At 49.6% G+C, this 27838-nt stretch overlaps 1 protein-coding gene across 1 annotated transcript in view; it reads left to right on the top strand.

Moving 5' to 3' along the window:
* The window catches only part of LOC121577570 (disco-interacting protein 2 homolog B-A), a 92794-nt gene that overhangs the window by 27083 nt on the left and 37873 nt on the right, over positions 1-27838 (top strand). Inside the window, 1 exon segment of the mRNA XM_041891284.2 lies at positions 16467-16538. Within this exon segment, the coding sequence (XP_041747218.2) occupies positions 16467-16538 (72 nt within the window).

Raw genomic sequence — 27838 nt, 5'->3', positions numbered from 1 at the left:
AACAGTTCTATTTTTGTTTAATCAGACCAGAGGACATTTCTCCAAAAAGTACGATCTTTGTCCCCATGTGCAGTTGCAAACCGTAGTCTGGCTTTGTTATGGCGGTTTTGGAGCAGTGGCTTCTTCCTTGCTGAGCGGCCTTTCGGGTTATGTCGATATAGGACTCGTTTTTACTGTGGATATACATACTTTTGTACCTGTTTCCTCCAGCATCTTCACAAGGTCCTTTGCTGTTGTTCTGGGATTGATTTGCACTTTTCGCACCAAAGTACGTTCATCTCTAGGAGACAGAACGCGTCTCCTTCCTGAGCGGTATGACGGCTGCGTGGTCCCATGGTGTTTATACTTGCGTACTATTGTTTGTACAGATGAACGTGGTACCTTCAGGCGTTTGGAAATTGCTCCCAAGGATGAACCAGACTTGTGGTCTTTTTTCTGAGGTCTTGGCTGATTTATTTTGATTTCCCCATGATGTCAAGCAAAGAGGCACTGAGTTTGAAGGTAGGCCTTGAAATACATCCAAAGGGTACACCTCCAATTGACGCAAATTATGTCAATTAGCCTATCAGAAGCTTCTAAAGCCATGACATCATTTTCTGAAATTTTCCAAGCTGTTTAAAGGCACAGTCAACTTAGTGTATGTAAACTTCTGACCCACTGGAATTGTGATACAGTGAATTATAAGTGAAATAATCTGTCTGTAAACAATTGTTGGAAAAATTACTTGTGTCATGCACAAAGTAGATGTCCTAACCGACTTGCCAAAACTATAGTTTGTTAACAAGAAATTTGTGGAGTGATTGAAAAATGAGTTTTAATGACTCCAACCTAAGTATGTAAACTTCTGACTTCAACTGTATTTGTATACTGAATCCCTATGTGTATATTATTGACTCTGTCTGTTCAGGGAAAAGCACTCTAATCCCTTTAGAATCCCTATAGAAGGAGACCACTGCAACATCTAAAACTCACCTTGGCATTTCCTACCTTTTCCTCAGCCAGGCCTCTAATCTGTAATCTGGGTTTATGTCCGCTGCCCGCTGAGAGCTCTCTGAGATGATGCTACCCAGAAGGAATGTAATTTTTGGCCTCAGATAAACCCGTTCAGATTAGGTGAACCGTCAGACACTCGAAACCCTCAGCCCTTATCGAAGCGTTATTGAAATGTCATCTCAGCTAACCGTCAGACAACGGAAACCCTCTGCCTTTATCAAAGCGTTATTTAAATGTTATCTCGGACTCAGCAGGGCGGTCAGGGGTTCATTCAACAGCTGTTCACGGGGAGGGAGGGAGGTGGGGGAGGAGGTAGAACAGAGGGCTTGAGGGAGGGCATATTTATCATCTGTGTTCAACGGGCGGATAACGAGGTGAATGCACTCCAGATGGATTGTGTATGCGTGGGAGAGTGTGTGCGTGTGTGTGGCAGCAGTGCCTACGGAGGCGGTTGGCGGAGAGGCTGCTCTGCTTCAAGGCCAGATTCTCAGGCAGAGAGCTCAGTGAGTCAGAGAGAGAGAGAAGAGAGAGAGAGAAGAGAGAGAGAGAAGAGAGACAGAGAGACAGAGACAGAGACAGAGAGAGAGAGAGAGAGAGAGAGAGAGAGAGAGAGAGAGAGAGAGGCTGACTTAGACACGCTCACTATGACCTGCCATCACCCCACTTCTACATGAATCCACCTCTGTGCACCCCTCCTTTCCTCCCCCAAGTCCCCTTCGCTCTTTCTCCTCCATTTTCTTCCTCTCCCTTATCTCTCCTCTCTTCTCCTCCTCTGTCCTCCCCCTCACTCTCTGTGTATATCTCTGATTCATACCATCCTGCACTGGCATCCAACGTGTTTCTCCATATTTAGTCCACTCTTTCTCTCCCTCCACTTCCTCCTCTCATCCTGTCACTGGAGTCACACCAACACTCTTCATCAATAAGTGCATCGATGACGTCGTCCCCACAGTGACCGTACGTACATACCCCAACCAGAAGCCATGGATTACAGGCAACATCCGCACTGAGCTAAAGGGAGAGCTGCCGCTTTCAAGGAGCAGGACTCTAACCCGGACACTTATAAGATATCCCGCTATGCCCTCCGACGAACCATCAAACAGGCAAAGAGTCAGTACAGTACTAAGATTGAATCGTACTACACCGGCTCCGATGCTCGTCGGATGTGGCAGGGCTTGCAAACTATTACGGACTACAAAGGGAAGCACAGCATCGAGCTGCACAGTGACACGAGCCTACCAGACGAGCTAAATCACTTCTATGCTCGCTTCGAGGCATAGTCTGTAGCAATGAAGTGCTTTGAAAGGCTGGTCATGGCTCACATCAACACCATTATCCCAGAAACCCTAGACCCACTCCAATGTGCATACCGCCCCAACAGATCCACAGATGATTTAATCTCTATTGCACTCCACACTGCCCTTTCCCACCTGGACAAGAGGAACACCTATGTGAGAATGCTATTAATTGACTACAGCTCAGCGTTTAACACTATAGTGCCCTCAAAGCTCATCACTAAGCTAAAGACCCTGGGACTAAACACCTCCCTCTACAACTGGATCCTGGACTTCCTGATGGGCCGCCCCCAGGTGGTAAGGTTAGGTAACAACACATCTGCCACGCTGATCCTCAACACAGGGGCCCCTCAGGGGTGCGTGCTCAGTCCCGTCCTGTACTCCCTGTTCACCCATGACTGCATGGCCAGGCACGACTCCAACACCATCATTAAGTTTGCCGACGACACAACAGTGGTAGGCCTGATCACAGACAACGATGAGACAGCCTATAGGGAGGAGGTCAGAGTCCTGGCCGTGTGGTGCCAGGATAACAACCTTTCCCTCAATGTGATCAAGACAAAGGAGATGATTGTGGACCAACAAACGATCATGGTCCAAACACACCAAGACAGTCGTGTAGAGGGCATGACAAAGCCTATTCCCCCTCAGGAGACTGAAAAGATTTGGCATGGGTCCTCAGATCCTCAAAAAGTTCTACAGCTGCACCATCGAGAGCATCCTGACTGGTTGCATCACTGCCTGGTATGGCAACTGCTCGGCTTCCGACCGCAAGGCACTAGAGAGGGTAGTGCGTACGGCCCAGTACATCACTGGGGCCAAGCTTCCTGCCATCCAGGACCTCTATAGGTCCAGGCGGTATCAGACGGTATCAAAGGAAGGCCCTAAAAATGGTCAAAGACTCCAGCCACCATAGTCATAGACTGTTCTCTCTGCTACCGCACGGCAAGTGGTACCGGAGCGCCAAGTCTAGGTCCAAAAGGCTTCTTAACAACTTCTACCCCCAAGCCATAAGACTCCTGAACAGCTAATCATGGCTACCCGGACTATTAGCATTGTCCCAGTGCGCCGGAGGGGAGCAACGGGAGGAGATGTGACAGAACCCCCCCCGGACGCGCGGCTCCAGCCGCTGGACATCGCCGGCCAGGAGGATGACCCCGAGGACGAGGAGCGGGTCCAGTCAGGGCGGCGATGGTGGAAGTCCCGAATTAGGTTGGGGGTCCAGAACGTCCCCAGCTGGAACCCAGCTCCTTTCCTCAGGACCATACCCATCCCAGTCCACCAGGTAATGGAGCGTCCCCCATGGAACCTGGAGTCCAGCAGGTCCCTCACCGCATACGCCGGACTCCCGTCAATGTCCAGGTGCGGAGGAGGCGTACCCCGGGGGACGGCATCCGACAGAGGACCAGGAACCACCGGCCTGAGGAGAGACACATGAAAAGTGGGTGAGACACGGTAGTGAGGGGGAAGGAGCAGCCGGTATGATACCTCATTTATCCGACGGAGGACCTTAAATGGCCCCACAAACCGGGGGCTCAGTTTCTTGCAGGGCAGGCGGAGAGGGAGGTTTTTTGTGGACAGCCAGACACGATCCCCAGGCTAGAATACAGGGGCCTCACTGCGGTGGCAGTTGGCTTGTTCCTTCTGCCGACGAATGGCCCTCTGGAGATGGACATGGGCGGCGTCCCAGACCTGTGGAACCACTCGTCCACTGCGGGCGCATCGGTCTGGCTGGGTATCCAAGGGGCCAGGGCCGGCTGGTACACCAGGACGCACTGGAAGGGAGTGAGCCCCGTGGAGGAGTGAACGAGGGAGTTCTGGGCATATTCTGCCCAGGAAAGAAACCTTGCCCACTCACCCTGCCGGTCCTGACAGTGGAAACGAAGAAACCTCCCCAGCTCCTGGTTCATGCGCTCCACCTGCCCATTCGACTGAGGCCTATACCCGGAAGTGAGGCTGGCCGTGGCCCCGATCTTCTCCAGGAAAGCCTTCCACACTCGGGAGGTGAATTGGGGGCCATGGTCCGAGACGATGTCCTCCAGAAGTCCATAATGCCGGAAGACCTGTTGGAACAGGACCTCAGCGACCTGGAGAGCAGAAGGAAGACCAGTAAGTGGCAAAAAACGGCATGATTTGGAGAACCGATCTACGACCACCATGAATGTGGTGAAGCCGTCAGAACGTGGAAGGTCGGTGACAAAGTCTATGGACAGGTGTGACCAAGGTCACTGAGGCAATGGGAGAGGAACTAGTTTGCCTGCCGGGGCGTTCTGAGGTGTCTTCGTTTGGGCACATACGGAACAGGAGTTGACATAGCAGGAGACATCAGAAGCCAAGGTGGGCCACCAGTATTTTGGGGCTAGAGAATGCAGTGTGCGTGTAATAGCAGAGTGCCCTGCCGTAAGGATAGTGTGCGCCCAGATCAGCAGGCGGTCACGGACACTGGTGGGTACATACACGCGCCACGGAGGGGCGTTGGCAGGTGCTGGGTCCTCCTGAGCCGCCAGGCGGACGTCTTCGTCCACATCCCAAATGACAGGTGCAATGATGAGAGACGAGGGCAGGATAGGACTCCCCAGATCCTTCCTTTCTCCGGTATGGTGCATCCTGGAGAGTGCGTCGGCCTTCACATTCTGGGATCCTGGGCGGTAGGACAGAATGAATTGGAAGCGAGTGAGAAATTGAGCCCACCTGGCTTGACGAGAGTTCATCCGTTTCGCTGCCCATATGTGCTCCAAATTCCGGAGGTCAGTAAGAATCCAGAATGGATGGACTGCACCCTCCAGCCAGTGTCTCCATTCCTCCAGAGCGAGGACCACCGCCAACAGCTCCCTGTCTCCAACTCCATAGTTCCTCTCTGCGGGGGTAAGCTTTTTAGAGAAAAGGGCACAGGGATACATTTTCTCTGGCTTACCGTGCCGCTAGGAGAGGACCGCACCCACGCCCTCCTCCGATGCGTCCACCTCCAGGATGAAATGACGAGAAGGATCTGAGTGTTTTAGGATGGGCACTGTGGTGAACCTCTCCTTCAGCCGGTAGAAATTAGCGAAGCCCAGGAAGTTCTGTAGGCCCTTGATGGTGGTGGGAACTGGCCATGACCTGACTGGTCCGTCTTCACTCCTTCCATGAACACCCCCTGAGGACTGATCCGGTATCCCAGGAAGGAGGGGGAGAAATTCGCATTTCTCCCCCTTCATCAACAGGCTGTGTTCCCGGAGGCGGAGTAGGACAGCTCGGATGACCCTGACGTGCTCCTCGAACGTAGCCAAGTAGATCAGGATATCGTCGATGTACACCAACACCTGTCTACTCAGCATGTCCTGGAACACGTCATTGACGAAGGACTGGAACTCAGAAGGTGCGTTGGCGAGGCCGTAGGGCATGATGCAGTATTCATAGTGGCCTGAGGTAGTGCTGAATGCCGTCTTCCATTCGTCTCCTTCCCAGATTCGGATCAGGTTGTAGGCACTCCTCAGGTCCAACTTGGTAAAGTACCAGGCCCCTCGTAGCTGCTCGATGGCCGACGGAACCAGAGGGAGGGGGTACCGGTACTTGGTGGTGACTGCGTTCAGCCCCCTGTAGTCAATGCATGGTCTCAGTCCTCCCTTTTTTGGCCACGAAGAAGAAGCTGGCGGAGGCAGGAGAGGTAGAGTGTCTGATGAACCCCTGTTTCAGGGTCTCTGCCACATACTTCTCCATGGCCTCAGTCTCCGCCATGGAAAGGGGGTAAATGCGACACTTCGGGGGGTGTTGTCCCTCCAGCAGGTCAATGGCGCAGTCCCAGGGCCTGTGAGGAGGGAGACACATAGCCTTTAATGAAGAGAAGACATCGGAGAGATCTGCGTACTCACGTGGAATGTTGGGCTGGAGGGTGGACTCCGGACTCTCCACTGATGTGGAACAACAAACCACCAGCAGGCAGGTCTTCCGGCATGAGGTGGACCAGGCTGTGATCCTCTTGGTGCTCCAATTGATGGTGGGGTTGTTTAATCTGAGCCAGGGCAATCCCAAGACGATCCAGTGAAGGGGTGACGTGACGATGTGGATTGACAGCTCCTCGTGGTGCTCCAGTAGTGTGGGAATGGTGATGGGGAGAGTGACGTGCGTAATGGTGCCTGATCCAAGGGTTTTATTGTCCAGTGAGGTGACGTGTAGCTGGGATAGCAGTGGCACGGTGGGCAACCACCATTCAGAGACCAGCTCCCTATCTATAAGGTTCCCCGCCGATCCGGAATCTATCATTGCAGTAGAAATAGAAGAGAAGGAATAACCAGTCACCGTTATGGGAACTAAAAACAATGGTTTTGTGATAGGAGCAGACGTAACACTCACGGAGCGGCGACGGGAGTCATACCGCCTAGATAGGGAGCCACCAGGAGATCTGTGGTCCGTGGTGGTGTAGGGGGTGCTGCCCACTTCCATAGGTGAGGACTCAGAAGCAGGGCGGCTTCCATAGCTCAGATGGGGTGAGCATCGAGGCTCCGGGAGGTGTTGGGGACGTCGTCTCTCTCTCAACATGTCGTCAAGACGGATGGACGTGGTGATGAGGGTATCAAAGTCCATCTCGTCGTCCCGACATGCTAGTTCCGTCTTGATGTCCTCCCGTAAGCCTCTCCTGAAGGCAGTGCGCAGAGCACACTCATTCCAGCCAGAAGACGCCGCTACCGTGCGAAAGTTCAGAGCGTACTTGGACGCGGGCCCCTCTCGCTGTTGTAGATGGAGGAGACGCTCACCCCCGTCCTTTCCCTCCGTGGGATGATCAAACACTGCCCTGAACCGAGCGAGGAAGGTGGGGTAGGGATGCGCCACTGCCTCCTCTCCTTCCCAGACTGCCGTGGCCCAATCCAGCGCCTTTCCTTTAAGGAGCGAAATCACCAGCGCTATCCTGGCTTGGTCAGATGGATATGCCCCAGGCTGACGCGCCAGATAAAGTGAAACCTGTAGCAGGAAGCCGCTACATTTAGTGATTTTACCGTCATAGCGCTCCGGTAGGATGAGGGTTCCCGCAGAAGTGGGTGATAGTACGGAAACAGGTGGATTGGGGGCACTCGCCGCTCCCTGAGGTGGAACCGGAGCGCTGGGCAGATTTTGCAGAGTTTGGAGCACTTCCTGCATGGCGGCATTCAACTGGGCAAGCTGCTGCTGGTACTGGTCGAGGCACTGGGAAACTCCTGCTGCATCCATTTTCGTTTGGTGTGTGATTCTGTGACGAGTACTGAGTATACAAAGAGGCAGGATGCAGACGCAGGAATAAAAAGGTCAAGGTTTACTTAACAATGATAAAGAGAAATAACAAAGATAGAGTAAACGACACGAAGCTAAACAATCACACACAATATCATACCGAACAGTCCAGGGCTAAATAGGGGTGGTGATGAGGTGCAGGTGCGCTGGAGGTGATTAGGGTGCGTTGGGTTTCCATTCCGGTGTTGCCGAGGTGGTGCGCTCAGACCGGTGGCTAAGGAGACCGGCGAATCAGAGCTACGGAGGGGAGCAACGGGAGGAGACGTGACACTCAATTACCTTGACTAACCGGTGACCCTGCACATTGACTCTGTACCGGTAACCCCTGTATATAGCCTCCCTACTGTTATTTTATTTTACTGCTGCTCTAATTAAATTTATTTTTTATTTTTTACTTATCTATTTTTTACTTTACACTTATTTTTCTTAAAACTGCATTGTTGTTTAAGGGCTTGTAAGTAAGCATTTCACTGTAAGGTCTACTACACCTGTTGTATTCGGCACATGTGGCAAATAACATTTGATTTGATTTGAACACTCATCAGCCGGCTCACGTCTTTCCATATGTCCTTCTCCGTCAGAGCACTGCCGCTAAACACTAGTAGCTTGCTACTTTAATCTATCACCGTTTTCTGGTCATCTCTGTTGTCTTTCCCTTTTCCCCTTTTCCTTCCTCCTTTCATTTGCTTAATCTCTCTCCACCCCCTCTCTCTCTCAAATGGGAGTGACATATAAAATGCCTGTGTTTGAACAGCTGGGTAATACACCACACCTTGTTGAGCATAGAGGGTCATTACCAGGGTTGCTAAAGTCTGATGTGGGAATTGGGAATCCAACTACAGGCAGTTCAATTATGTTTCTAGCCCCGTTTGCCTTTACCATTACTTTCAGGGTTTATGGGTTGCCCGATTTGTCAGGTGCTATTTGAAAATACTGTTGACAAATGTTCTTACATTATTTTATGTAATCCACAGAGAATAAGAGTCAGGGGAAAAAAGTGGAAAAAGAACTGCCATCAAAGTGCCTTAAAAAAGTATAAATATTGTAGATTTATTTCCCAAACAGATTTTGAGATGTGAAGAATTCAGACATGAAAAGAAAACCACTAACACTTTAATCCTCAAAGCGTTTGGTCGGAATATTCTAGTATTTCTTCATCAAAGTTGGACATTCTAGTGTGTGTTTCTGCCTGTGTGTGTGTGTGCTACAGTATCCTTTCTGAGGGCTATAGCTGGGTGTGTGAACAAAATGAACACATAGCCAACACACAGTTGCGCCAGTAAAGCATTTGTATTGTAAATAAAGAACACACTGTTGTTTGGAAAGAAGTGGTTACAATTTTGTCATGAAATGCTCATTTCTGCTCAACTGAATCTATTTGTCCATTGTAGGTTTGGTGCATACAGTCTTCAGAAAGTATTCATACACCTTGAATATTTCTACATTTTCTTGTGCTACAGCCTGAATTGAAAATTGATTAAATTTAGATTTGGTGTCACTGATCTACACACAATACCCCATAATGTCAAAGTGGAATTATGTTTTTAGAAATTAATAAAAAATGTAAAGCTGAAATGTCTAGAGTCAATAAGTATTCAACCCCTTTGTTATGGCAAGCCTAAATAAGTTCAGGAGTAAAAATGTGCTTAACAAGTCAGATAATACGTTGTATAGACTAACTATGTGCAATAATGGTGTTTAACATGATTTTTGAATGACTACCTCATCTCTGTACCCCACACATACAATTATCTGTAAGGCCCTCAGTCGAGCAGTGAATTTCAAGCACAAACTCAACGACAAAGACCAGGGAGGTTTTCCAATGCCTCGCATAGAAGTGCACCTATTGGTAGGTGGGTTAAAAAAAAGCAGACATTGAATATCCCTTTGAGCATGGTGAAGTTATGAATTACACTTTGGATAGTGTATCAATACACCCAGGCACTACAAAAATAAAGGGGTCCTTCCTAACTCAGTAGACGGAGAGGAAGGAAACCGCTCAGGGATTTCACCATGTTAAATGGCTGTGATGGGTTAAATGGCTGTGATGGGAGAACTGAGGATGGATCAACAACATTGTAGTTACTCTACAATACTAACCTAAATGACAGAGTGAAAAGAAGGAAGCCTGTACAAAATAAAAAATATTCCAAAACATGCATCCTGTTTTCAATAAGGCACTAAAGTAATTCTACAAAAAATGTGGCAAAGAAATTAACTTTTTGACCCGAATGCAAAGCATTATGTTTGGGGCAAATCCAACACAACACATCACTGAGTACCACTCTTCATATTTTCAAGCATGGTGGTGGCTGCATCATGTTATGGGTATGCTTGTCATCGACAAATACTGGGGAGTTTTTTAGGATGAAAAAAAAGGAATAGAGTCTGCTTTCCAACAGATGCTGGGAAACAATTCCACCTTTCAGCAGGACAATAACCTAAAACGCAAGGCAAAATATACACTGGAGTTACTTACCAAGATGACATTGAGACCCGTGGAGCTCAGTTGGTAGAGCATAGCATTTGCAACGCCAGGGTTGTGGGTTCGTTTCCCAAGGGGGACCAGTATGTAAAAATAAAATGAAAATAAATATGTATGCACTCACTAACTGTAAGTCGCTCTGGATAAGAGCGTCTGCTAAATGACAAAAAAATAATAATAATGTTCCTGAGTGGCCTAGTTACAGTTTTGACTTAAATCGGCTTGAAAATCTATGGCAAGACCTGAAAATGACTGTCTAGCAGTGATCAACAACCAACTTGACAGAGCTTGAATAATTTAAAAAGGATCATGTGGAAATATTGTACAATCCAGGTTTGCAAAGCTCTTAGAGACTTACCCAGAAAGACTGACAGCTGTAATCGCTGCCAAAGGTGATTCTAACATGTGATTCTAACAGGGGGTTGAATACTTACACTACATGACTAAAAGTATCTGGACACCTGCTCGTCGAACATCTAATTCCAAAATCATGGGCATTAATATGAAGTTGGTCCCCCCTTTGCTGCTATAACAGCCTCCAACTCTTCTGGGAAGGCTTTCCACTAGATGTTGGAACATTGCTGCAGGGACTTGCTTCCATTCAACCAGAAGAGCGTTAGTGAGGACGGGCACTGATGTTGGGCGATTAGGCCTGGCTCGCAGTTGGCGTTCCATTTCAACCCAAAGGTGTTCGACGGGGTTGAGGTCAGGGCTCTGTGCAGGCCAGTCAAGTTCTTCCACACCGATCTTGACAAAACATTTCTGTATGGACCTCGCTTTGTGCACAGGGGCATTGCTGAAACAGGAAAGGGCCTTCCCCAAACTGTTGCCACAAAGTTGGAAGCACAAAATTGTCTAGAATGTAATTGTATGCTGTAGTGTTAAGATTTCTCTTCACTGTACCTAACTAAGGGGCCTAGCCTGAACCATGAAAACAGCCCCAGACCATTATTCCTCCTCCACCAAACTTTACAGTTGGCACTATGCATTGGGGCTGGTAGCATTCTCCTGGCATCCGCCAAACCCAGATTTGTCCGTCTGACTGCCAGATGGTGAGGCGTGATTCATCACTCCAGAGAAGGCGTTTCCACTGCTCCAGAGTCCAATGGTGGCGAGCTTTACACCACTCCAGCCGACGCTTGACATTGCGCATGGTGAGCTTAGGCTTGTGTGCAGCTGCTCGGCCATGTTGCTTCCAGAGACAGTTTGGAACTCGGTAGTGAGTGTTGCAACCGAAGACAGACAATTTTTACGCGCTACGCGCTTTAGCACTCAGCGGTCCCGTTCTGTGAGTGTCACGATCGTCGTTAAGAGAGGAGGACCAAGGCGCAGCGTGTTGAGCGAACATACTTTAATTAGTTAAAGTGCACACACGATACAAAACAATAAACGATACGTAACGTCCTAGGTAACAATGACCAACTGGAACAAAAACCCACAAACACAAAGGGAAAACAGACAGTTTAAAAATGGCTCCCAATCAGAGACAACCAACGACAGCTGACACTCGTTGCCTCTGATTGGGAGTCACTCTAGCCAACATAGAAATAAACACAACTAGAACTACCAACATAGAAATCTAACACATAGAATGAACACACCCTGGCTCAACATATAGAGTCCCAGAGCCAGGGTGTGACAGTACCCCCCCCTAAAAGCGTGGACTGCGACCGCGCCTCAACTAGAGCAAAACAGGGGAGGGCTGGGTGGGCATACCTCCTCGGCGGCGGTTCTGGCTCCGGCCTTGCCCACCACCCTCCCCAGGTCCGGTCTGGCCCCGCTGGCTGGAGCTGAACTGGACGTAGCAGGAGCGGTTAGCTTCAGCTCCGTAGTGGAGCAGTTGACCGGTACCTTACCAGGCACCGGTGACCCAGGCACGGGTTGTGCTGGACTGACGACGCGCACCCCTGGCTTGGTGCGTGGAGTAGGAACGGGCCGGACCAGGCTGACGACTCGCACCCCTGGCTTGGTGCGAGTGGCAGGAACAGGCCGGACCAGGCTGACGACTCGCACCCCTGGCTTGGTGCGAGTGGCAGGAACAGGCCGGGCCGGGCTGGCGACGCGCACCGTAGACTTGGTGCGAGTGGCAGGAACAGGCCGGACCAGGCTGACGACTCGCACCCCTGGCTTGGTGCGAGTGGCAGGAACATGCCGGGCCGGGCTGGCGACGCACACTGTAGACTTGGTGCGAGTAGCAGGGACAGGCCGGACCGGGCTGGCGACGCACACCGTAGGCTTGGTGCGTGGAGCAGGGACAGGCCGGACCGGGCTGGCGACGCACCCCGTAGGCTTGGTGCGTGGAGCAGGGACAGGCCGGACCGGGCTGGCGACTCGCACCCCTGGCTTGGTGCGAGTGGCAGGAACAGGCCGGGCCGGGCTGGCGACGCGCGCCGTAGACTTGGTGCGAGTGGCAGGAACAGGCCGGGCCGGGCTGGCGACGCACACCGTAGGCTTGGTGCGTGGAGCAGGGACAGGCCGGACCGGGCTGGCGACGCACACCGTAGGCTTGGTGCGTGGAGCAGGGACAGGCCGGACCGGGCTGGCGACGCACACCGTAGGCTTGGTGCGTGGAGCAGGAACAGGCCGGACCAGGCTGACGACTCGCACCCCTGGCTTGGTGCGAGTGGCAGGAACAGGCCGGGCCGGGCTGGCGACGCGCACCGTAGACTTGGTGCGAGTGGCAGGAACAGGCCGGACCAGGCTGACGACTCGCACCCCTGGCTTGGTGCGAGTGGCAGGAACAGGCCGGGCCGGGCTGGCGACGCGCACCATAGACTTGGTGCGAGTGGCAGGAACAGGCCGGACCAGGCTGACGACTCGCACCCCTGGCTTGGTGCGAGTGGCAGGAACAGGCCGGGCCGGGCTGGCGACGCACACCGTAGACTTGGTGCGAGTAGCAGGGACAGGCCGGACCAGGCTGACGACTCGCACCCCTGGCTTGGTGCGAGTGGCAGGGACAGGCCGGACCGGGCTGGCGACGCACACCGTAGACTTGGTGCGAGTGGCAGGGACAGGCCGGACCGGGCTGGCGACGCGCACCGTAGACTTGGTGCGAGTGGCAGGAACAGGCCGGGCCGGGCTGGCGACGCGCACCGTAGGCTTGGTGCGTGGAGCAGGGACAGGCCGGACCGGGCTGACGACTCGCACCCCTGGCTTGGTGCGAGTGGCAGGAACAGGCCGGGCCGGGCTGGCGACGCGCACCATAGACTTGGTGCGAGTGGCAGGAACAGGCCGGACCAGGCTGACGACTCGCACCCCTGGCTTGGTGCGAGTGGCAGGAACAGGCCGGGCCGGGCTGGCGACGCACACCGTAGACTTGGTGCGAGTAGCAGGGACAGGCCGGACCAGGCTGACGACTCGCACCCCTGGCTTGGTGCGAGTGGCAGGGACAGGCCGGACCGGGCTGGCGACGCACACCGTAGACTTGGTGCGAGTGGCAGGGACAGGCCGGACCGGGCTGGCGACGCGCACCGTAGACTTGGTGCGAGTGGCAGGAACAGGCCGGGCCGGGCTGGCGACGCGCACCGTAGGCTTGGTGCGTGGAGCAGGGACAGGCCGGACCGGGCTGGCGACGCGCACCGTCCATTTGGTGCGAGGGGCCGTAACAGGCCGGACCGTACTGGGGACACACACCACTGGCTCTACCCCGGGATCTGGAACGGGCCGGACCGGACTGGTAACACATCCCAGTACCTCTCGCCGTGCCTCTAAACCTTCCTTCCCTTCCTTTACCAGTGACCCCCGTAACCTGGTGGCCTTTTGAATACGCCCCTTTTCTGCCACCGTCAGCCCCGTCGTCCATGCCCTGTGCCCCCCCCTAAAAATTATTTGGGGTTGCCTCTCGACCGTCCGACGACGACCCTGATCACGCCGTTGCTCCTCTCTCCGTCGCCTCTCTACAGTCTCACTCCATGGCCGGCGATCCATCCTGGCCAGGATTTCCTCCCAGGTCCAGGACCCCTGTCCGTCCAAAATCTGCTCCCACGTCCAGGCTGCCTGCTCCTGGACACGCTGCTTGGTCCTGGTATGGTGGGTTTTTCTGTCACGATCGTCGTTAAGAGAGGAGGACCAAGGCGCAGCGTGTTGAGCGAACATACTTTAATTAGTTAAAGTGCACACACGATACAAAACAATAAACGATACGTAACGTCCTAGGTAACAATGACCAACTGGAACAAAAACCCACAAACACAAAGGGAAAACAGACAGTTTAAATATGGCTCCCAATCAGAGGCAACGAGTGTCAGCTGTCGTTGGTTGTCTCTGATTGGGAGCCATATTTAAACTGTCTGTTTTCCCTTTGTGTTTGTGGGTTTTTGTTCCAGTTGGTCATTGTTACCTAGGACGTTACGTATCGTATCGTTACGGCCCCTCGTGACAGTGAGCTTGTGTGGCCTACCACTTCGCGGCTGAGCCGTTGTTGCTCCTAGACGTTTCCACATCACAATAACAGCACTTGTTGGAAAGGTGGCATCGTATGACGGTGCCACAGTGAAAGTCACTGAGCTCTTCAGTAAGGCCATTCTACTGCCAATTTTTATGTATGGAGACTGCATGGCTGTGTGCTCGATTTTATACACCTGTCAGCAACGGGTGTGGCTGAAATAGCCGAATCCACTAAATTGAAGGGATGTCCAAATACTTTTGTATATATAGTGTATCTAATCAAAATATATTAGTGTTTTAATTTACATTAATTTAAAAAGTTAGAATTTTTCTACCACTATGAATTAAATCATTTTAATTCCACTTTGTAACACAACAAAATGTGGAATAAGTCAAGGGGTGTGAATACTTTCTGAAGGAACTGAACAGTGGCTTGCGAAAGGATTCACCCCCCTTGGCATTTTTCCTACTTTGTTGCCTTACAACCTGGAATTAAAATAGATTTTTTGGGGGGTTTGTGTCATTTGATTTACACAACATGCCTACCACTTTGAAGTTGCAAAATATTTTTTTGGGTGAAACAAACAAGAAATAAGACAAAAAAACAGACAACTTGAGTGTGCATAACTATTCACCCCCCAAAGTCAATACTTTGTAGACCCACTATTTGCAGCAATTACAGCTGCAAGTCTCTTGGGGTGTGTCTATAAGCTTGGTACATCTAGTCGCATTCTTCAAGGCAAAACTACTCCAGCTCCTTCAAGTTGGATGGGTTCCGCTGGTGTACAGCAATCTTTAAGTCATACCACATATTCTCAATTGGATTGAGGTCTGGGCTTTGACTAGGCCATTCCAAGACATTTAAATGTTTCCCCTTAAACCACTCGAGTGTCGCTTTAGCAATATGCTTAGGGTCATTGTCCTGCTGGAAGGTGAACCTCCGTCCCAGTCTCAAATCTCTGGAAGACAAACAGGTTTCCCTCAAGAATTTCCCTGTATTCAGCGCCATCCATCATTCCTTCAATTTTGACCAGTTTCCCAGTCCCTGCCGATGAAAAACATCCCCACAGCATGATGCTGCCACCACCATGCATCACTGTGGGGATGGTGTTCTCGGGGTGATGAGAGGTGTTGGGTTTGCGCCAGACATAGCGTTTTCCTTGATGGCCGAAAAGCTCAATTTTAGTCTCATCTGACGAGAGTACCTTCTTCCATATGTTTGGCGAGTCTCCCACATGCCTTTTGGTGAACACCAAATGTTTTTTCTGGCCACTCTTCTGTAAAGCCCAGCTCTGTGGAGTGTACGGCTTAAAGTGGTCCTATGGACAGATACTCCAATCTCCGCTGTGGAGTTTTGCATCTCCTTCAGGGTTATCTTTGGTCTCTTTGTTGCCTCTCTGATTAATGCCCTCCTTGCCTGGTCTGTGAGTTTGGTGGGCGGCCCTCTCTTGGCAGGTTTGTTGTGGTGCCATATTCTTTCCATTTTTTTATAATGGATTTAATGGTGGTCCATGGGATGTTAAAAGTTACTGATATTTTTTTATAACCCAACCCTGATCTGTACTTCTCCACAACTTTGTCTCTGACCTGTTTGGAGAACTCCTTGGTCTTCATGGTGCCGCTTGCTTGGTGGTGCCGCTTGCTTGGTGGTGCCCCTTGCTTAGTGGTGTTGCAGACTCTGGGGCCTTTCTGAACAGGTGTATATATACTGAGCTCATGTGACATAGATTGCACGCAGGTGGACTTTATTTAACTAATTATGTGACTTCTGAAGGGAATTGGTTGCACCAGATCTTATTTAGGGGCAATTTTTGAAACAAGTTATTTTTTTCATTTCACTTCACCAATTTGGACTATTTTGTGTATGTCCATTACATGAAATCCAAATAAAAATCCATTTAAATGACAGGTTCTAATGCAACAAAATAGTTAAAATGCCAAGGGGGATGAATACTTTTGCTAGGCACTGTATGTATGTGTACTGCCTGCAGAACTAGTATTGTGTGTGTTGCATGTTGTGATTGTTTGAACACAATAGTAAACCTCGCTCTCTTCTTTCTCAGGTGATATCACTCAGAAGGGATATGAGAAGAAAAAGACTAAACTTCTGCTTCCCTTCTTCATTCAAACACCAGGTAAGAAACATTGACCTATCCTCTTATCCTGGATAAAAAAAAAGTTATCCTCTTTTCCCACTCATAGAATTTGAGCCATGTGACACTTAGGCCTATGAGAACATACCTTTCATATCCAACTACTGTTTTTGTTTGGTTTTAGTTTATTTACAAAAATCATCATGATGTTCATGGTCATAGCTGTTTGGTGCTCACTGCTTCCTCTCAGTGGTAGCTCCGGTCACTACAGTTTATCCAGTCTTTCCTCCAGTCCAGTTCAGAGAAAGACCATTATCCTCTCCTGACAGCCAGGCACCACTTCCCTCTTTATTAGCCCACTAACGATTGTCTGTAAATATCAGCTATTCTCGGGAATTACTAAAGCTGCTCCCATGTTTACAATGTCTTGATGAGCTGTTATGGTTAGACGGAATCCTTTTATAAACATCTTTAAAACATTTATGAAAATACTTTATGTTGTAAAAGCACATGTAGAACCTAATGACATTTTGTAAGATTGTATCAGATTATAGGATGATTTCTCTTGAGTTGATTAGGAATCTCTATTTGAGAGGCTGCAATACTCTTCATCATGTGATGTAACATAGCATCACTTACTGACTTGGTCACATAGACGTCAGGTCTAGGGCTGTTACGGTGACCGTATTACAACCACACCGGAGGTCACGAGTCATGATGGCAGTCAAATTTCACGTGACCGTTTAGTCATGGTAGTTAGTCTTCTCCAAGCTCTGATGCTGCTGATTGTCATTAGTAGCTTACCAAACGTGCCAACTGCCTGGTACTAGTTTATCAACATTTTAAGCTAAATGTTCTGATCTGTTGCATCAGCCTCATTGCTTTTAAACGTTTTTTTAACACTAGTGGTTGTATTCATTTGGGATCTATCGCCTCCCACAACTGTCCCAGACTCTGCTTGATTATTTATTTCTCGTACAGAATAGAATATGTCAACTTTTGTACTATGGGGGATAGTAAATGGACATAGGCTAGTGCTTTTGCTGTTCGTTAGGCCTACTCATCTTGTTGGCTGACGAAAAGTTAATTGGTAGTTCTTCCAACATATTCAATATGTGCTTGTATCACAACTAAAGTTGCATAAATAACTCTAAATTAAACATATAGGAGGACCTGTTGCTTAATATTGCAGATAGATTGTAACTTCCATCAATGTAATTGTCTGCATCACTTCCAATCCCCCATGTTTTTTATATATATACTCCCCTTTATTACTTTTCAACCCCGCCATCCTTTCCCTACTTGGGGTAAATTAGTGAACAACAATGCCCAGGCCTCTACTTCCAGCCTATACTTACTATCTACACCTTATGGACACAGTCAATTTTACAATAATTCTATTTTATTTGTTTTTGCTCCTGAACTTCTTCTACTCTCAACCTCTCCGATCATTTTCATGATGTCCATCTGGTTTGCTTCTATATGCCATATCTTTCTAACTGTGCTCTTTCCCAAAAGCTCCCAACATACAACCTATATACTTATTATGGACACAGTATGCTTACATTATTAATTATCTTGTTCTATATCGTGGAGCTCCGCCCCATAGGGGAGCTCTGCTCCTAATGGTTTACCCTCTGCCCTAAGGCAGCAGCAGCCTGAGACAAAATTATGCACACACCTACAGCCAATAGGAGTACAGGTGTCCCTATAAGAGGGGGTGCCTCCCCTCAATCAGCCTCCCTTTTTCTTCAGCGACTGGATGACTAGACTGAAGAGCCAAGAAGAGACGAAGCACGAAGACTCAGGACGAAAACGCCGTTGATATTCCAGTCATCAACGTCGTCTAAATGAGCACACCGGGAGATTTCCCCCCCCCCAAAAGCTCTTTTCAGAGCTCAGTGCAGATGCACTTCCATGGCGGCCGGTGACCACCACGACTTATGTTTCGTGTGTTTGGGATCCCAGCATGCCAAGGAAGGCGTCTGCAGTCCCCAATTGCGCCTCCTGCGCCCTCCTTTCTTTAAAGGAGAGGAAGCAGCGTTGGGCGTTTTCAGGGAGGACATCCCCCTTGAGGATGTGTTGTCGATACTAGCCTCTGCTTCAGAGGCGTCGTCCGATGGCGCAGACTCGGGTAAGATAGGGACTTTGAGGAAGGGTCTGGCATTCCAATGGAACAGTCGGACCCCGTCCCTCATACTTTCAAGCCCCCCTTTCCTTTGGAGAGCGAGAGGGCTTGTAGTCCCTATAGCGAAGGGGATACGAGCTCTGAGAGATCAGAAGCTCTCTCTTTCGCTGCAGCCTCTCTGAGAGCGGATTTTCCGGGTCTCATTGAGAGAGCTGCTCAACGGCTGGCAATAAAGCTGCCCCCTCTTCCCTCCGCACCGGAGGTTGATATGATGGAGGGCGGTCCTTATTCCAGGCCAAGGAAGGCGGCAGAGCCAGTGGCTCCTGCCATGCCTTCTTTGGCTAGGTACGTTGGAGGCTCATGGGAGGCACCTTTAGCGGCACGTTCGCCTGTAAAAGCGTATCTCCCATTCACGAGAGTGGAAGGAAGGCTTCAGGGTCAGGGAATCCCCAGGTTAGAGAGCGCCATGGCGGCGTATCTCGTACCGGGTGCGAGCCCTTGGCCCTCTTCCAAGAAGGCCACGTTGCCATCCCAGAAGGACCGACTCACAGCGTCGCTGTTAGAGAAGTCTTTTGGGTTGGGAGCCCAAGCTGTAGCAGCAGCTAACAACATTGCCCTCTTGGCGGCATCTCTGTCCCGTTTAACCACGGGTAAGACAGAGATGGCACCGGAGGAGGTGGAGGAGGCGTCCAGAATTTCTGGCGCCATACTCCACCTTACACAGGCGTCCGCAGTCTGCGCGGGGAGATCCATGGCCACTTCGGTGGTCGGGGAACGACACCTCTGATTGTCATTGACATCTATGAAAGAGGCAGACAGGACGTCTCTCTTGAACGCCCCCCTCTCTGACGACGGCCTCTTTGGGGTCGCAGTCAAAGAGGCGACGGAGCGTTTTTCAAAGTTGGAGGAGGAGAAGAAGCAGTTGGCCAAGCACCTGCCGTTGGCAGGACGACTCGGCCCCCCTCCTCCCCAAAGGCCATCTACCTCCGCCCCTCTAAGTAGACCTGGGTCTACGACGAGGCGGCGTAATCGGCGTCATCCGGCGGCCACGAGCAGCAAGGGAGCGGGCTCGGCCCTCCCAGCAGCTACGGTAGCCCCACTACAGCCGGTGAGGGAGGTGACGAGGACGCCGACCTGGCCCTCCAAGGGAGACAAGAGGAGGCGTACGTGACGGGACGCGGGGGAGAGGATGGAGGACGCATCGATGGTGTCGAACGTGCCCACTGTTCCCCCCCACCCTTCGGTTGAAGGGACGGGTGCTGATGTAAATGCTTTTGTTGATGTGTTTAATAAAGAGTTGGCTCCACCTGACTTTGTCAAAATATAGCCTCTTTTCCATAATACGTCCGAGAGCGTTCAAATCTCACCCTCTCTTCCTTACCACTCTAAGAGCCGTTCAGCCCACCGAGGGTGCGTTGCTGAACAGGCACTAAGAGTAGGTATCCAGAAGACCTCAATCAGGTCGTCACATCACACTTCACGTATAAGAAGTGCTTTACATAGAAGGCAGCAGTCCCGGTCAGATTCTGACATGAGGACGCAGCCGCTATTTGGGGATGGCGCACTAGTACAGACTAAGGTCTCCACTAGTACGAGCCAGACCCATGCTGCGTTCACGGAGGGCCCGATTACCGCGGTCACCAAGGTGCCCAGAGTATCGGCGCCCCCCAGGCATTGTAACACAGCAGCTATCTGGGGACGGCGCATTATCGCAGACCAAGGTCTCGGTTAATGCGATTCAGACCCATGCTACGTTCACGGAGGGCAGGATTACTAGTGTTATGGGTATAACCAAAGTATCAGCTCCCCTGACAGAACGAGCCAGTACTCACCACACTGAGCGTGAATCAACCCACCAGGGGTGCAGAGTTGAACACACACAGAAGGTGAAAGTTAAGAAGGTATCAAGGCGCCGCCTTCTTTTACCTCATAGAGACCTCATACTACAGACTTCTAGGAGTACTGTAGTGAAGGGCTCTGATAGCGAATTGCAGTCACCTAAGATGACGCAATCGCTTGCTGGGATGGTGCCCTGCCGCAGGCTGTGGCCTCGGTCAGCGCAATTCAGACCCGCGATGCGTTCAAGGAGGGCAGGAATACGACGGTTACGGGTTTAACCGACGTCCCTACTCCTCTTTCTTTCTCAGAACGCATTTCCTCTCCCTTTCACGGGAGGCCCACCTTGGGCTGTTCCACCACTTCAATGTTGGGGAACAGTGGCGGTAAGGGCCATAGAGGAATACAGGTCCTTCCTACTGGATGCACCACAGCTTCGCGCCCAGCCACTTTCTCTGCATTGCTGGCAGTGGCGAAGAAGCTGCACCCTCTCACGCTGGCTAGAACAGACGTTGCAGAAGGGTTATGCTCTCCAATTCCACCGGATCCCACCCCCGTTCAGGGGAGTGGTGGAGACGGTGATGAAAACGCCAGACAAAGTGGCCGCTCTGATGACAGAGATTACGGAACTTTTGGTGAAGGAGTCGGTGACAGTAGTTCCCCGGGAGCAAAGGAACAAAGGGCTATATTCGCCTTATTTCCTAGTGCCCAAAAAGACGGGGGGAGTGAGGCCGATTTTGGATTTACGCATTCTCAACGAGAGCATAACCAAACGGCCCTTCCGAATGCTAACGACAAAACGTCTGCTGGAATGTGTCCAGAGAGGGGACTTTTGTACGAGCATAGACCTAAAGGACGCGTACTTTCATGTGCCGGTTCAGCCGCGTCACAGGAAGTTTCTGCGGTTCGCCTTTCAAGGGGTGGCGTACGAATACACGAGGATGCCATTTGGGTACGCCCTGGCACCTCGCACATTTTCCAAGTGTGTGGAGGCGGCATTGGAACCGTTGCGTCGTCAGGGAATACGGCTACTAGCCTACCTGGACGACCTACTGGTTCTCGCCCCGTCAGCAGAGCTGGCGATCACTCACACAACACAGACAGTGATGCATCTCACAAGTCTGGGGTTCGCTGTGAATTGGAAAAGAGCGCGCCCTGGCCCACTCATCAGATTGTCTACCTGGGGATACAGCTAGACACTGTGAGGATGAGGGCTCGAATTTCGGACCCCCGAAGGGTAGCCTTGTTGCTAGCCCTAAGGAAGTGTCGTCCGAATCACACGGTGACGGCGCTGTCGATCATGTCACTTTTGGGTCTCATGTCGTCAGCCCACTCTGTGGTTCCGCTGGGACTCCTGCACATGCGCAGGACGCAGCGATGGTTCGCCCAACTAAGACTAGACCCATTGCGTCAACGTCATCGGTTGGTGGTGGTTCCCCCTCTCGCTCAGTGCAGACCTAAACTATTGGAGAAACTCGCGCGTTCTCACGCACGGAGTCCCGATAGGAAGGTGTCCTCTCACATCCCAGTATTCACGGATGCGTCCCTGACGGGATGGGGAGGGACATGTCAGACACAAGCGATAGGAGGTGTGTGGCCTCAATCTGGTCGTCACATCAACCTCCTGGAGTTGGAAACGGTTCGACTGTTTCTGACCCACTTCGCGTCTACCCTTCGGGGTCGCGATGTGCTGGTCTGGTCAGACAACCGGACCACAGTAGCCCACATAAATCGCCAGGGTGGAGTCAGGTCTCCTGCTCTCCATCGGGCGGCAGAGGAATTGTGGCTGTGGGCTCACGAGCACCTTCGCTCATTGAGAGCAGCACACATTCCGGGCTACTTGAACGTAGGAGCAGACCTCATGTCAAGAGGGGGTCCTCGAGACGACCAGTGGTGTCTGCATCCAGACATTGTTCTCCAGATTTGGGAACAATTCGGGAGAGCCGAGGTGGACCTATTCGCGTCACGCGTGAATGCGCAATGTCCTCTGTGGTTCTCTCTGAGGGAACAGGACGAACCGCCACTGGGAAGGGACGCCTTTGCGCACCAACCGTGGCCGAGAGTTCTCCTGTATGCATTCCCTCCGCTGTCCTGCATTCTCCCACTGCTAGCCAGGGTGAGGTCAGGGGGCTGTCAGTGATACTGATAGCGCCCCGATCGCCCGGGGGCTCTGTGGTTTGCGGAGATGAGTCAGATGTTGATTGCGCCACCTTGGCCAATTCCACATCGACGGGACGCGTTGTCTCAGGCGGCTGGCACGATAGGGAAATTGCCCATAATCGGCCAACCACTGAAGGCCTGGCTGCTGAGAGGGACAGGCTAGAGCGCAGTGGGTTATCTGATACAGTGATCAGGACCATACAGGGTTCACGTGCCAGTTCCACTTCTAAGATGTATGCCAGTAGATGGAACGTGTTTTCACGATGGTGTGTCACACAAGGTGTGGACCCCATGAGCTGTCAGGTGGAGAGTATTCTCTCTTTTCTGCAGCTCATGTTTGATAAGCAAAAATCGCCTGCCACGATTAGAGTGTTTACAGCAGCGATTTCAGCTTGTCATGAGGGTTTTGGCAGAGACAATGTCTTTAGTCACCCTTTAGTGAAACGCTTCCTATTAGGAACGCGGCAACTTAGGCCAACACCTAGAGTCACGCTTCCTCAGTGGGATTTGGCTTTGGTACTCGAAGCGCTATGTAAGTCGCTGTTCGAGCCATTGAATCAAATACCCCTCAAGATGCTGTCTATCAAGACAGCACTGTTGCTCGCTTTGACTACAGCTAAGCGGGTCAGTGATTTGTGTGCTCTTTCGACGAGACCTGACTGCCTGGCCATCAATGGTGACCTGAGCAGAGCAGTGTTACGTCCTAACCCGGCATTTGTGCCGAAGGTTATTAAGAGTTCATATAGGTCACAGACCGTGGAGCTGTGGGCTTTTTCTCCTCCTCCTCATAGAGAGAGGAGTGAGGAGAAGCTCCATCGCCTGTGCCCGGTACGCGCTTTGGCGTGTTACGTCGAGCGCACAGCAGCGATTAGGTCATCGCCTCAGTTGTTTGTGTGTCACGGTGCGGCTGCACTAGGTAGACCACTTTCAAAACAGAGGCTGTCTCACTGGCTTTGTGAAGGCATTGAGACAGCTTATGAGGTAGCAGGGGCGGCAATTGCCTCAGGGTATCAGAGCTCACTCCACTCGTGGAGTAGCGGCTTCTACTGCCCTTTTTAGAGGAACAGGAGTAGAGGATATCTGTAGAGCAGCATCCTGGTCGACGCCCGTCTCCATTTATCCGTTTCTATCTCTTAGATATGTCTTCTAATTCTCTGGCTCGATCTGTACTCAGCGTGGCTGAAGGGAGATCTTGAGCAAGAAAGAGAGGAGAAGCAGGACTGTGGACACAGGTTTCCATCAGGTCCGCTTTGGTTAGGGAAGACGTGTTTTTGACAGATGTGTTTTCTAACTCTTTGGCTCGGTCTGTACTCAGCATAGCTGAAGGGAGATCTGGAGCTAGGAAGAGAGGGAAAAGCAGGACTATGGACTGGGTTTCCATCAGGTCCGCTTTGGATAAGAAAACATATTTTGTGACATGAATCCTGACTGACAGGATCAGTACAGTAGAGGCATGCGTTGATTAACAGAATATGAGGTCATCTATCTGCTTGTTCAGTTAGTATGACTCATGTTTTTGTTCCTGCCCACTAATCTCTGGGATTCCATTGAGTGAGTGAGGCGGTCTACCGCGTTCATAATGTAGAGTGACACTTGATGTCATTCCATTAGTGGTCGGTAGTGTTTTCACAGGATATTGAGGCACATCTATCTGCTAGTACAGATTAGTATGGCTTCTATTCTGGTGATCTGCCCACTAGTCATTGGCATTGCCATTGGACTAGGTGGGGCGGGTTTTTTAACCGATGACGCGGTATATTGTGACGCCCGTAGGGGTTTTTAGTTGCAGTACTGCGGGACTCGGTTGCAGCCATTGCTAGGCTTGACTTTCTCGTTTCGATGGGAAGTGTTAGGCTCGGCAGGGAGTACATTTTGGAGCGCTACGCTCCGCCTTAAACCATTAGGAGCAGAGCTCCCCTATGGGGCGGAGCTCCACGATATAGAACGATTAGTTACTGGAGTGTAACTCCAGTTCTATGAGTGGAGCGGAGCCCCATAGGATTTAAGGCCCTGCCGACCCTCTCTAGTCTCGCTGAAGAAAAATATCTCGGGAGGCTGATTGAGGGGAGGCACCCCCTCTTATAGGGACACCTGTACTCCTATTGGCTGTAGGTGTGTGCATAATTTTGTCTCAGGCTGCTGCTGCCTTAGGGCAGAGGGTAAACCATTAGGAGCAGAGCTCCCCTATGGGGCTCCGCTCCACTCATAGAACTGGAGTTACACTCCGGTAACTAATCGTTATTATTTGTTGTTATTTGTTATTTATCCCATCCTTCAACTCCATTCAATACCTCCCATCTATCTCGTAACACCATCCATATAGGATTTCTATTTGCCATATATATTTCAACCGTACTGTGATGTTTTACAAAAGTTCTGAACCTTTCTATTCTCATTGCTTCTACAGATTGTGAATTTAAAATAAACATTTTTGCTAAAAGTATTATTATATTATTGATCGATTGACTATGACTTTTCAGATCACCCAGTAATGCTATCTGCAAGGTTAGCTCCAGGTACATATTGCAATCCTTTAGCCATTCCTGGACCTGTGTCCAAAAACAAGCTACAAATGGACAGAACCAAAACAAATGATCTAATGATTCTGTCTCTTCACAGCAAAATCTGCAGAGCTGGGAAGATTGTATCCCCCATATAAATAACATTCTATTGGTAGCAAGAATTTTATGTAATAATTTAAATTAAAAGATTCAAATTTTTGAATCCGGTGTCGTTTTGCATGTCAGTTCATAAACACTATACCATGGGATCGGTACGTCAAAAATCTCTTCCCAACTATTTTGCAATCTATATGGGACGGCTGTAAATCCTTTGGTCCTTAAATGAAACTGATATACTTTTTTATTTATCACAGTTTTCCTTAACCAATTATGTTCTTTAATGCAAGGCCGACAGACAAGTTCCTTACTTTCTCCCCCTTCCACTTTCCTCTTCCACTTTTGCGGTAAGGCTGCAATTATTTGGTTGTAATTTTGGGTAGAGCAGACATTTCAATATGTTTTTGTTAGCTGCATGTGCGACATAACTCCACCAGTCCTACCGATGATATCATTTACGAAGATTATACATTTTTTAACATTCTGTCAAAATATAAAGGTTTTTTGTCAATTAGTATATTTGAATTTAACCACAATATTTGTTGCATTATTTGTTCTGTCGTTTCTGGAGGATTAAATTGAAATTGCAACCAACTTTCTATGGCTTGTTTTAGAAATAGTGATATTTGCGAGATGATTTCCTTTTCAAATAACTGAACATGAGTGGTTGTAATCTGAATAAAGGGAAAAAGGCCATTCTTGAACATTGCGTGAGACAATCTTACTAATTTGCTTGAGAACCAATTCGGATTTAAGTATAACTTTTGTATGACTGAAGCTTTTAGTGATAGGTCTAATGCTTTAATATTTAATAATTTCTGTCCTCCGAATTCATATTCATTATATAAATAGGCCCTTTTAATTTTGTCTGGCTTGCCGTTCCAAATAAAATTGAATATTTTTTTCTCATATAATTTAAAAAACTGTTCGCTAGGCGTAGGCAAGACCATAAGCAAATAGGTAAACTGGGATAATACTAAAGAGTTAATTAGGGTACATTTGTCATAATTTGGTTGTAATCCAGAGAGGTTAGAAAATGTATCTAGATCCTCTATGAGGCTGTGGAGGGATTCTAGTTGTGGATTTAAAAGAACATGAATCATCAGCATACAATGACACCTTTGTTTTTAAGCCCTGGATTTCTAATCCTCTGATATTATTATTAGATCTGATTTTAATAGCTAACATCTCGATGGCCACAATAAATAGATATGCCGATAGTGGACAACCTTGTTTCACTCCTCTTGACAGTTTAATACTTTCTGAGAAATAGCCATTATTTACTATTTTACACCTATTTTCTATGGGGTTGAGATCTGGAGACTGGCTAGGCCACTCCAGGACCTTGAAATGCTTCTTACGAAGCCACTCCTTCGTTGCCCGGGCGGTGTGTTTAGGATCATTGTCATGCTATAAGACCCAGCCACGTTTCATCTTCAATGCCCTTGCTGATGGAAGGAGGTTTTCACTCAAAATCTTACGATACATGGCCCCATTCATTCTTTCCTTTACACAGATCAGTCGTCCTGGTCCCTTTGCAGAAAAACAGCCCCAAAGCATGATGTTTCCACCCCCATGCTTCACAGTAGGTATGGTGTTCTTTGGATGCAACTCAGCATTCTTTGTCCTCCAAACACGACGAGTTTAGTTTTTATCAAAAAGTTCTATTTTGGTTTCATCTGACCATATGACATTCTCCCAATCCTCTTCTGGATCATCCAAATGCACTCTAGCAAACTTCAGACGGGCCTGGACATGTACTAGCTTAAGCAGGGGGACACGTCTGGCACTGCAGGATTTGAGTCCCTGGCGGCGTAGTGTGTTACTGATGGTAGGCTTTGTTACTTTGGTCCCATCTCTCTGCATGTCATTCACTAGGTCCCCCCGTGTGGTTCTGGGATTTTGCTCACCGTTCTTGTGATCATTTTGACCCCCACGGGGTGAGATCTTGTGTGGAGCCCCAGATCGAGGGAGATTATCAGTGGTCTTGTATGTCTTCCATTTCCTAATAATTGCTCCCACAGTTGATTTCTTCCAAACCATGCTGCTTACCTATTGCAGATTCAGTCTTCCCAGCCTGGTGCAGGTCTACAATTTTGTTTCTGGTGTCCTTTGACAGCTCTTTGTTCTTGGCCATAGTGGAGTTTGGAGTGTGACTGTTTGAGGTTGTGGACAGGTGTCTTTTATACTGATAACAAGTTCAAACAGGTGCCATTAATACAGGTAACGAGTGGAGGACAGAGGAGCCTCTTAAAGAAGAAGTTACAGGTCTGTGAGAGCCAGAAATCTTGCTTGTTTGTAGGTGACCAAATACTTATTTCCCACCATAATTTGCAAATAAATTCATTAAAAATCCTACAATGTGATTTTCTGGATTTTTTTTCCTCAATTTGTCTGTCATAGTTGACGTGTACCTATGATGAAAATTACAGGTCTCTCTCATCTTTTTAAGTGGGAGAACTTGCACAATTGGTGGCTGACTAAATACTTTTTTCCCCCACTGTATAAACCCCAGTCGTACTTTATCAAATGCCTTTTCGAAGTCTGCTATGAATAGCAGGCCTGGTTTCCCATATTTTCCATAGTGTTCTATTGTTTCC

The sequence above is a fragment of the Coregonus clupeaformis genome, chromosome 12 (genome assembly GCF_020615455.1).
Source record: "Coregonus clupeaformis isolate EN_2021a chromosome 12, ASM2061545v1, whole genome shotgun sequence".
NCBI lineage: Eukaryota > Metazoa > Chordata > Actinopteri > Salmoniformes > Salmonidae > Coregonus > Coregonus clupeaformis.
The sequence above is the reverse complement of the archived record's forward strand: the minus strand, read 5'-3'. Positions and strand labels throughout refer to the sequence as shown.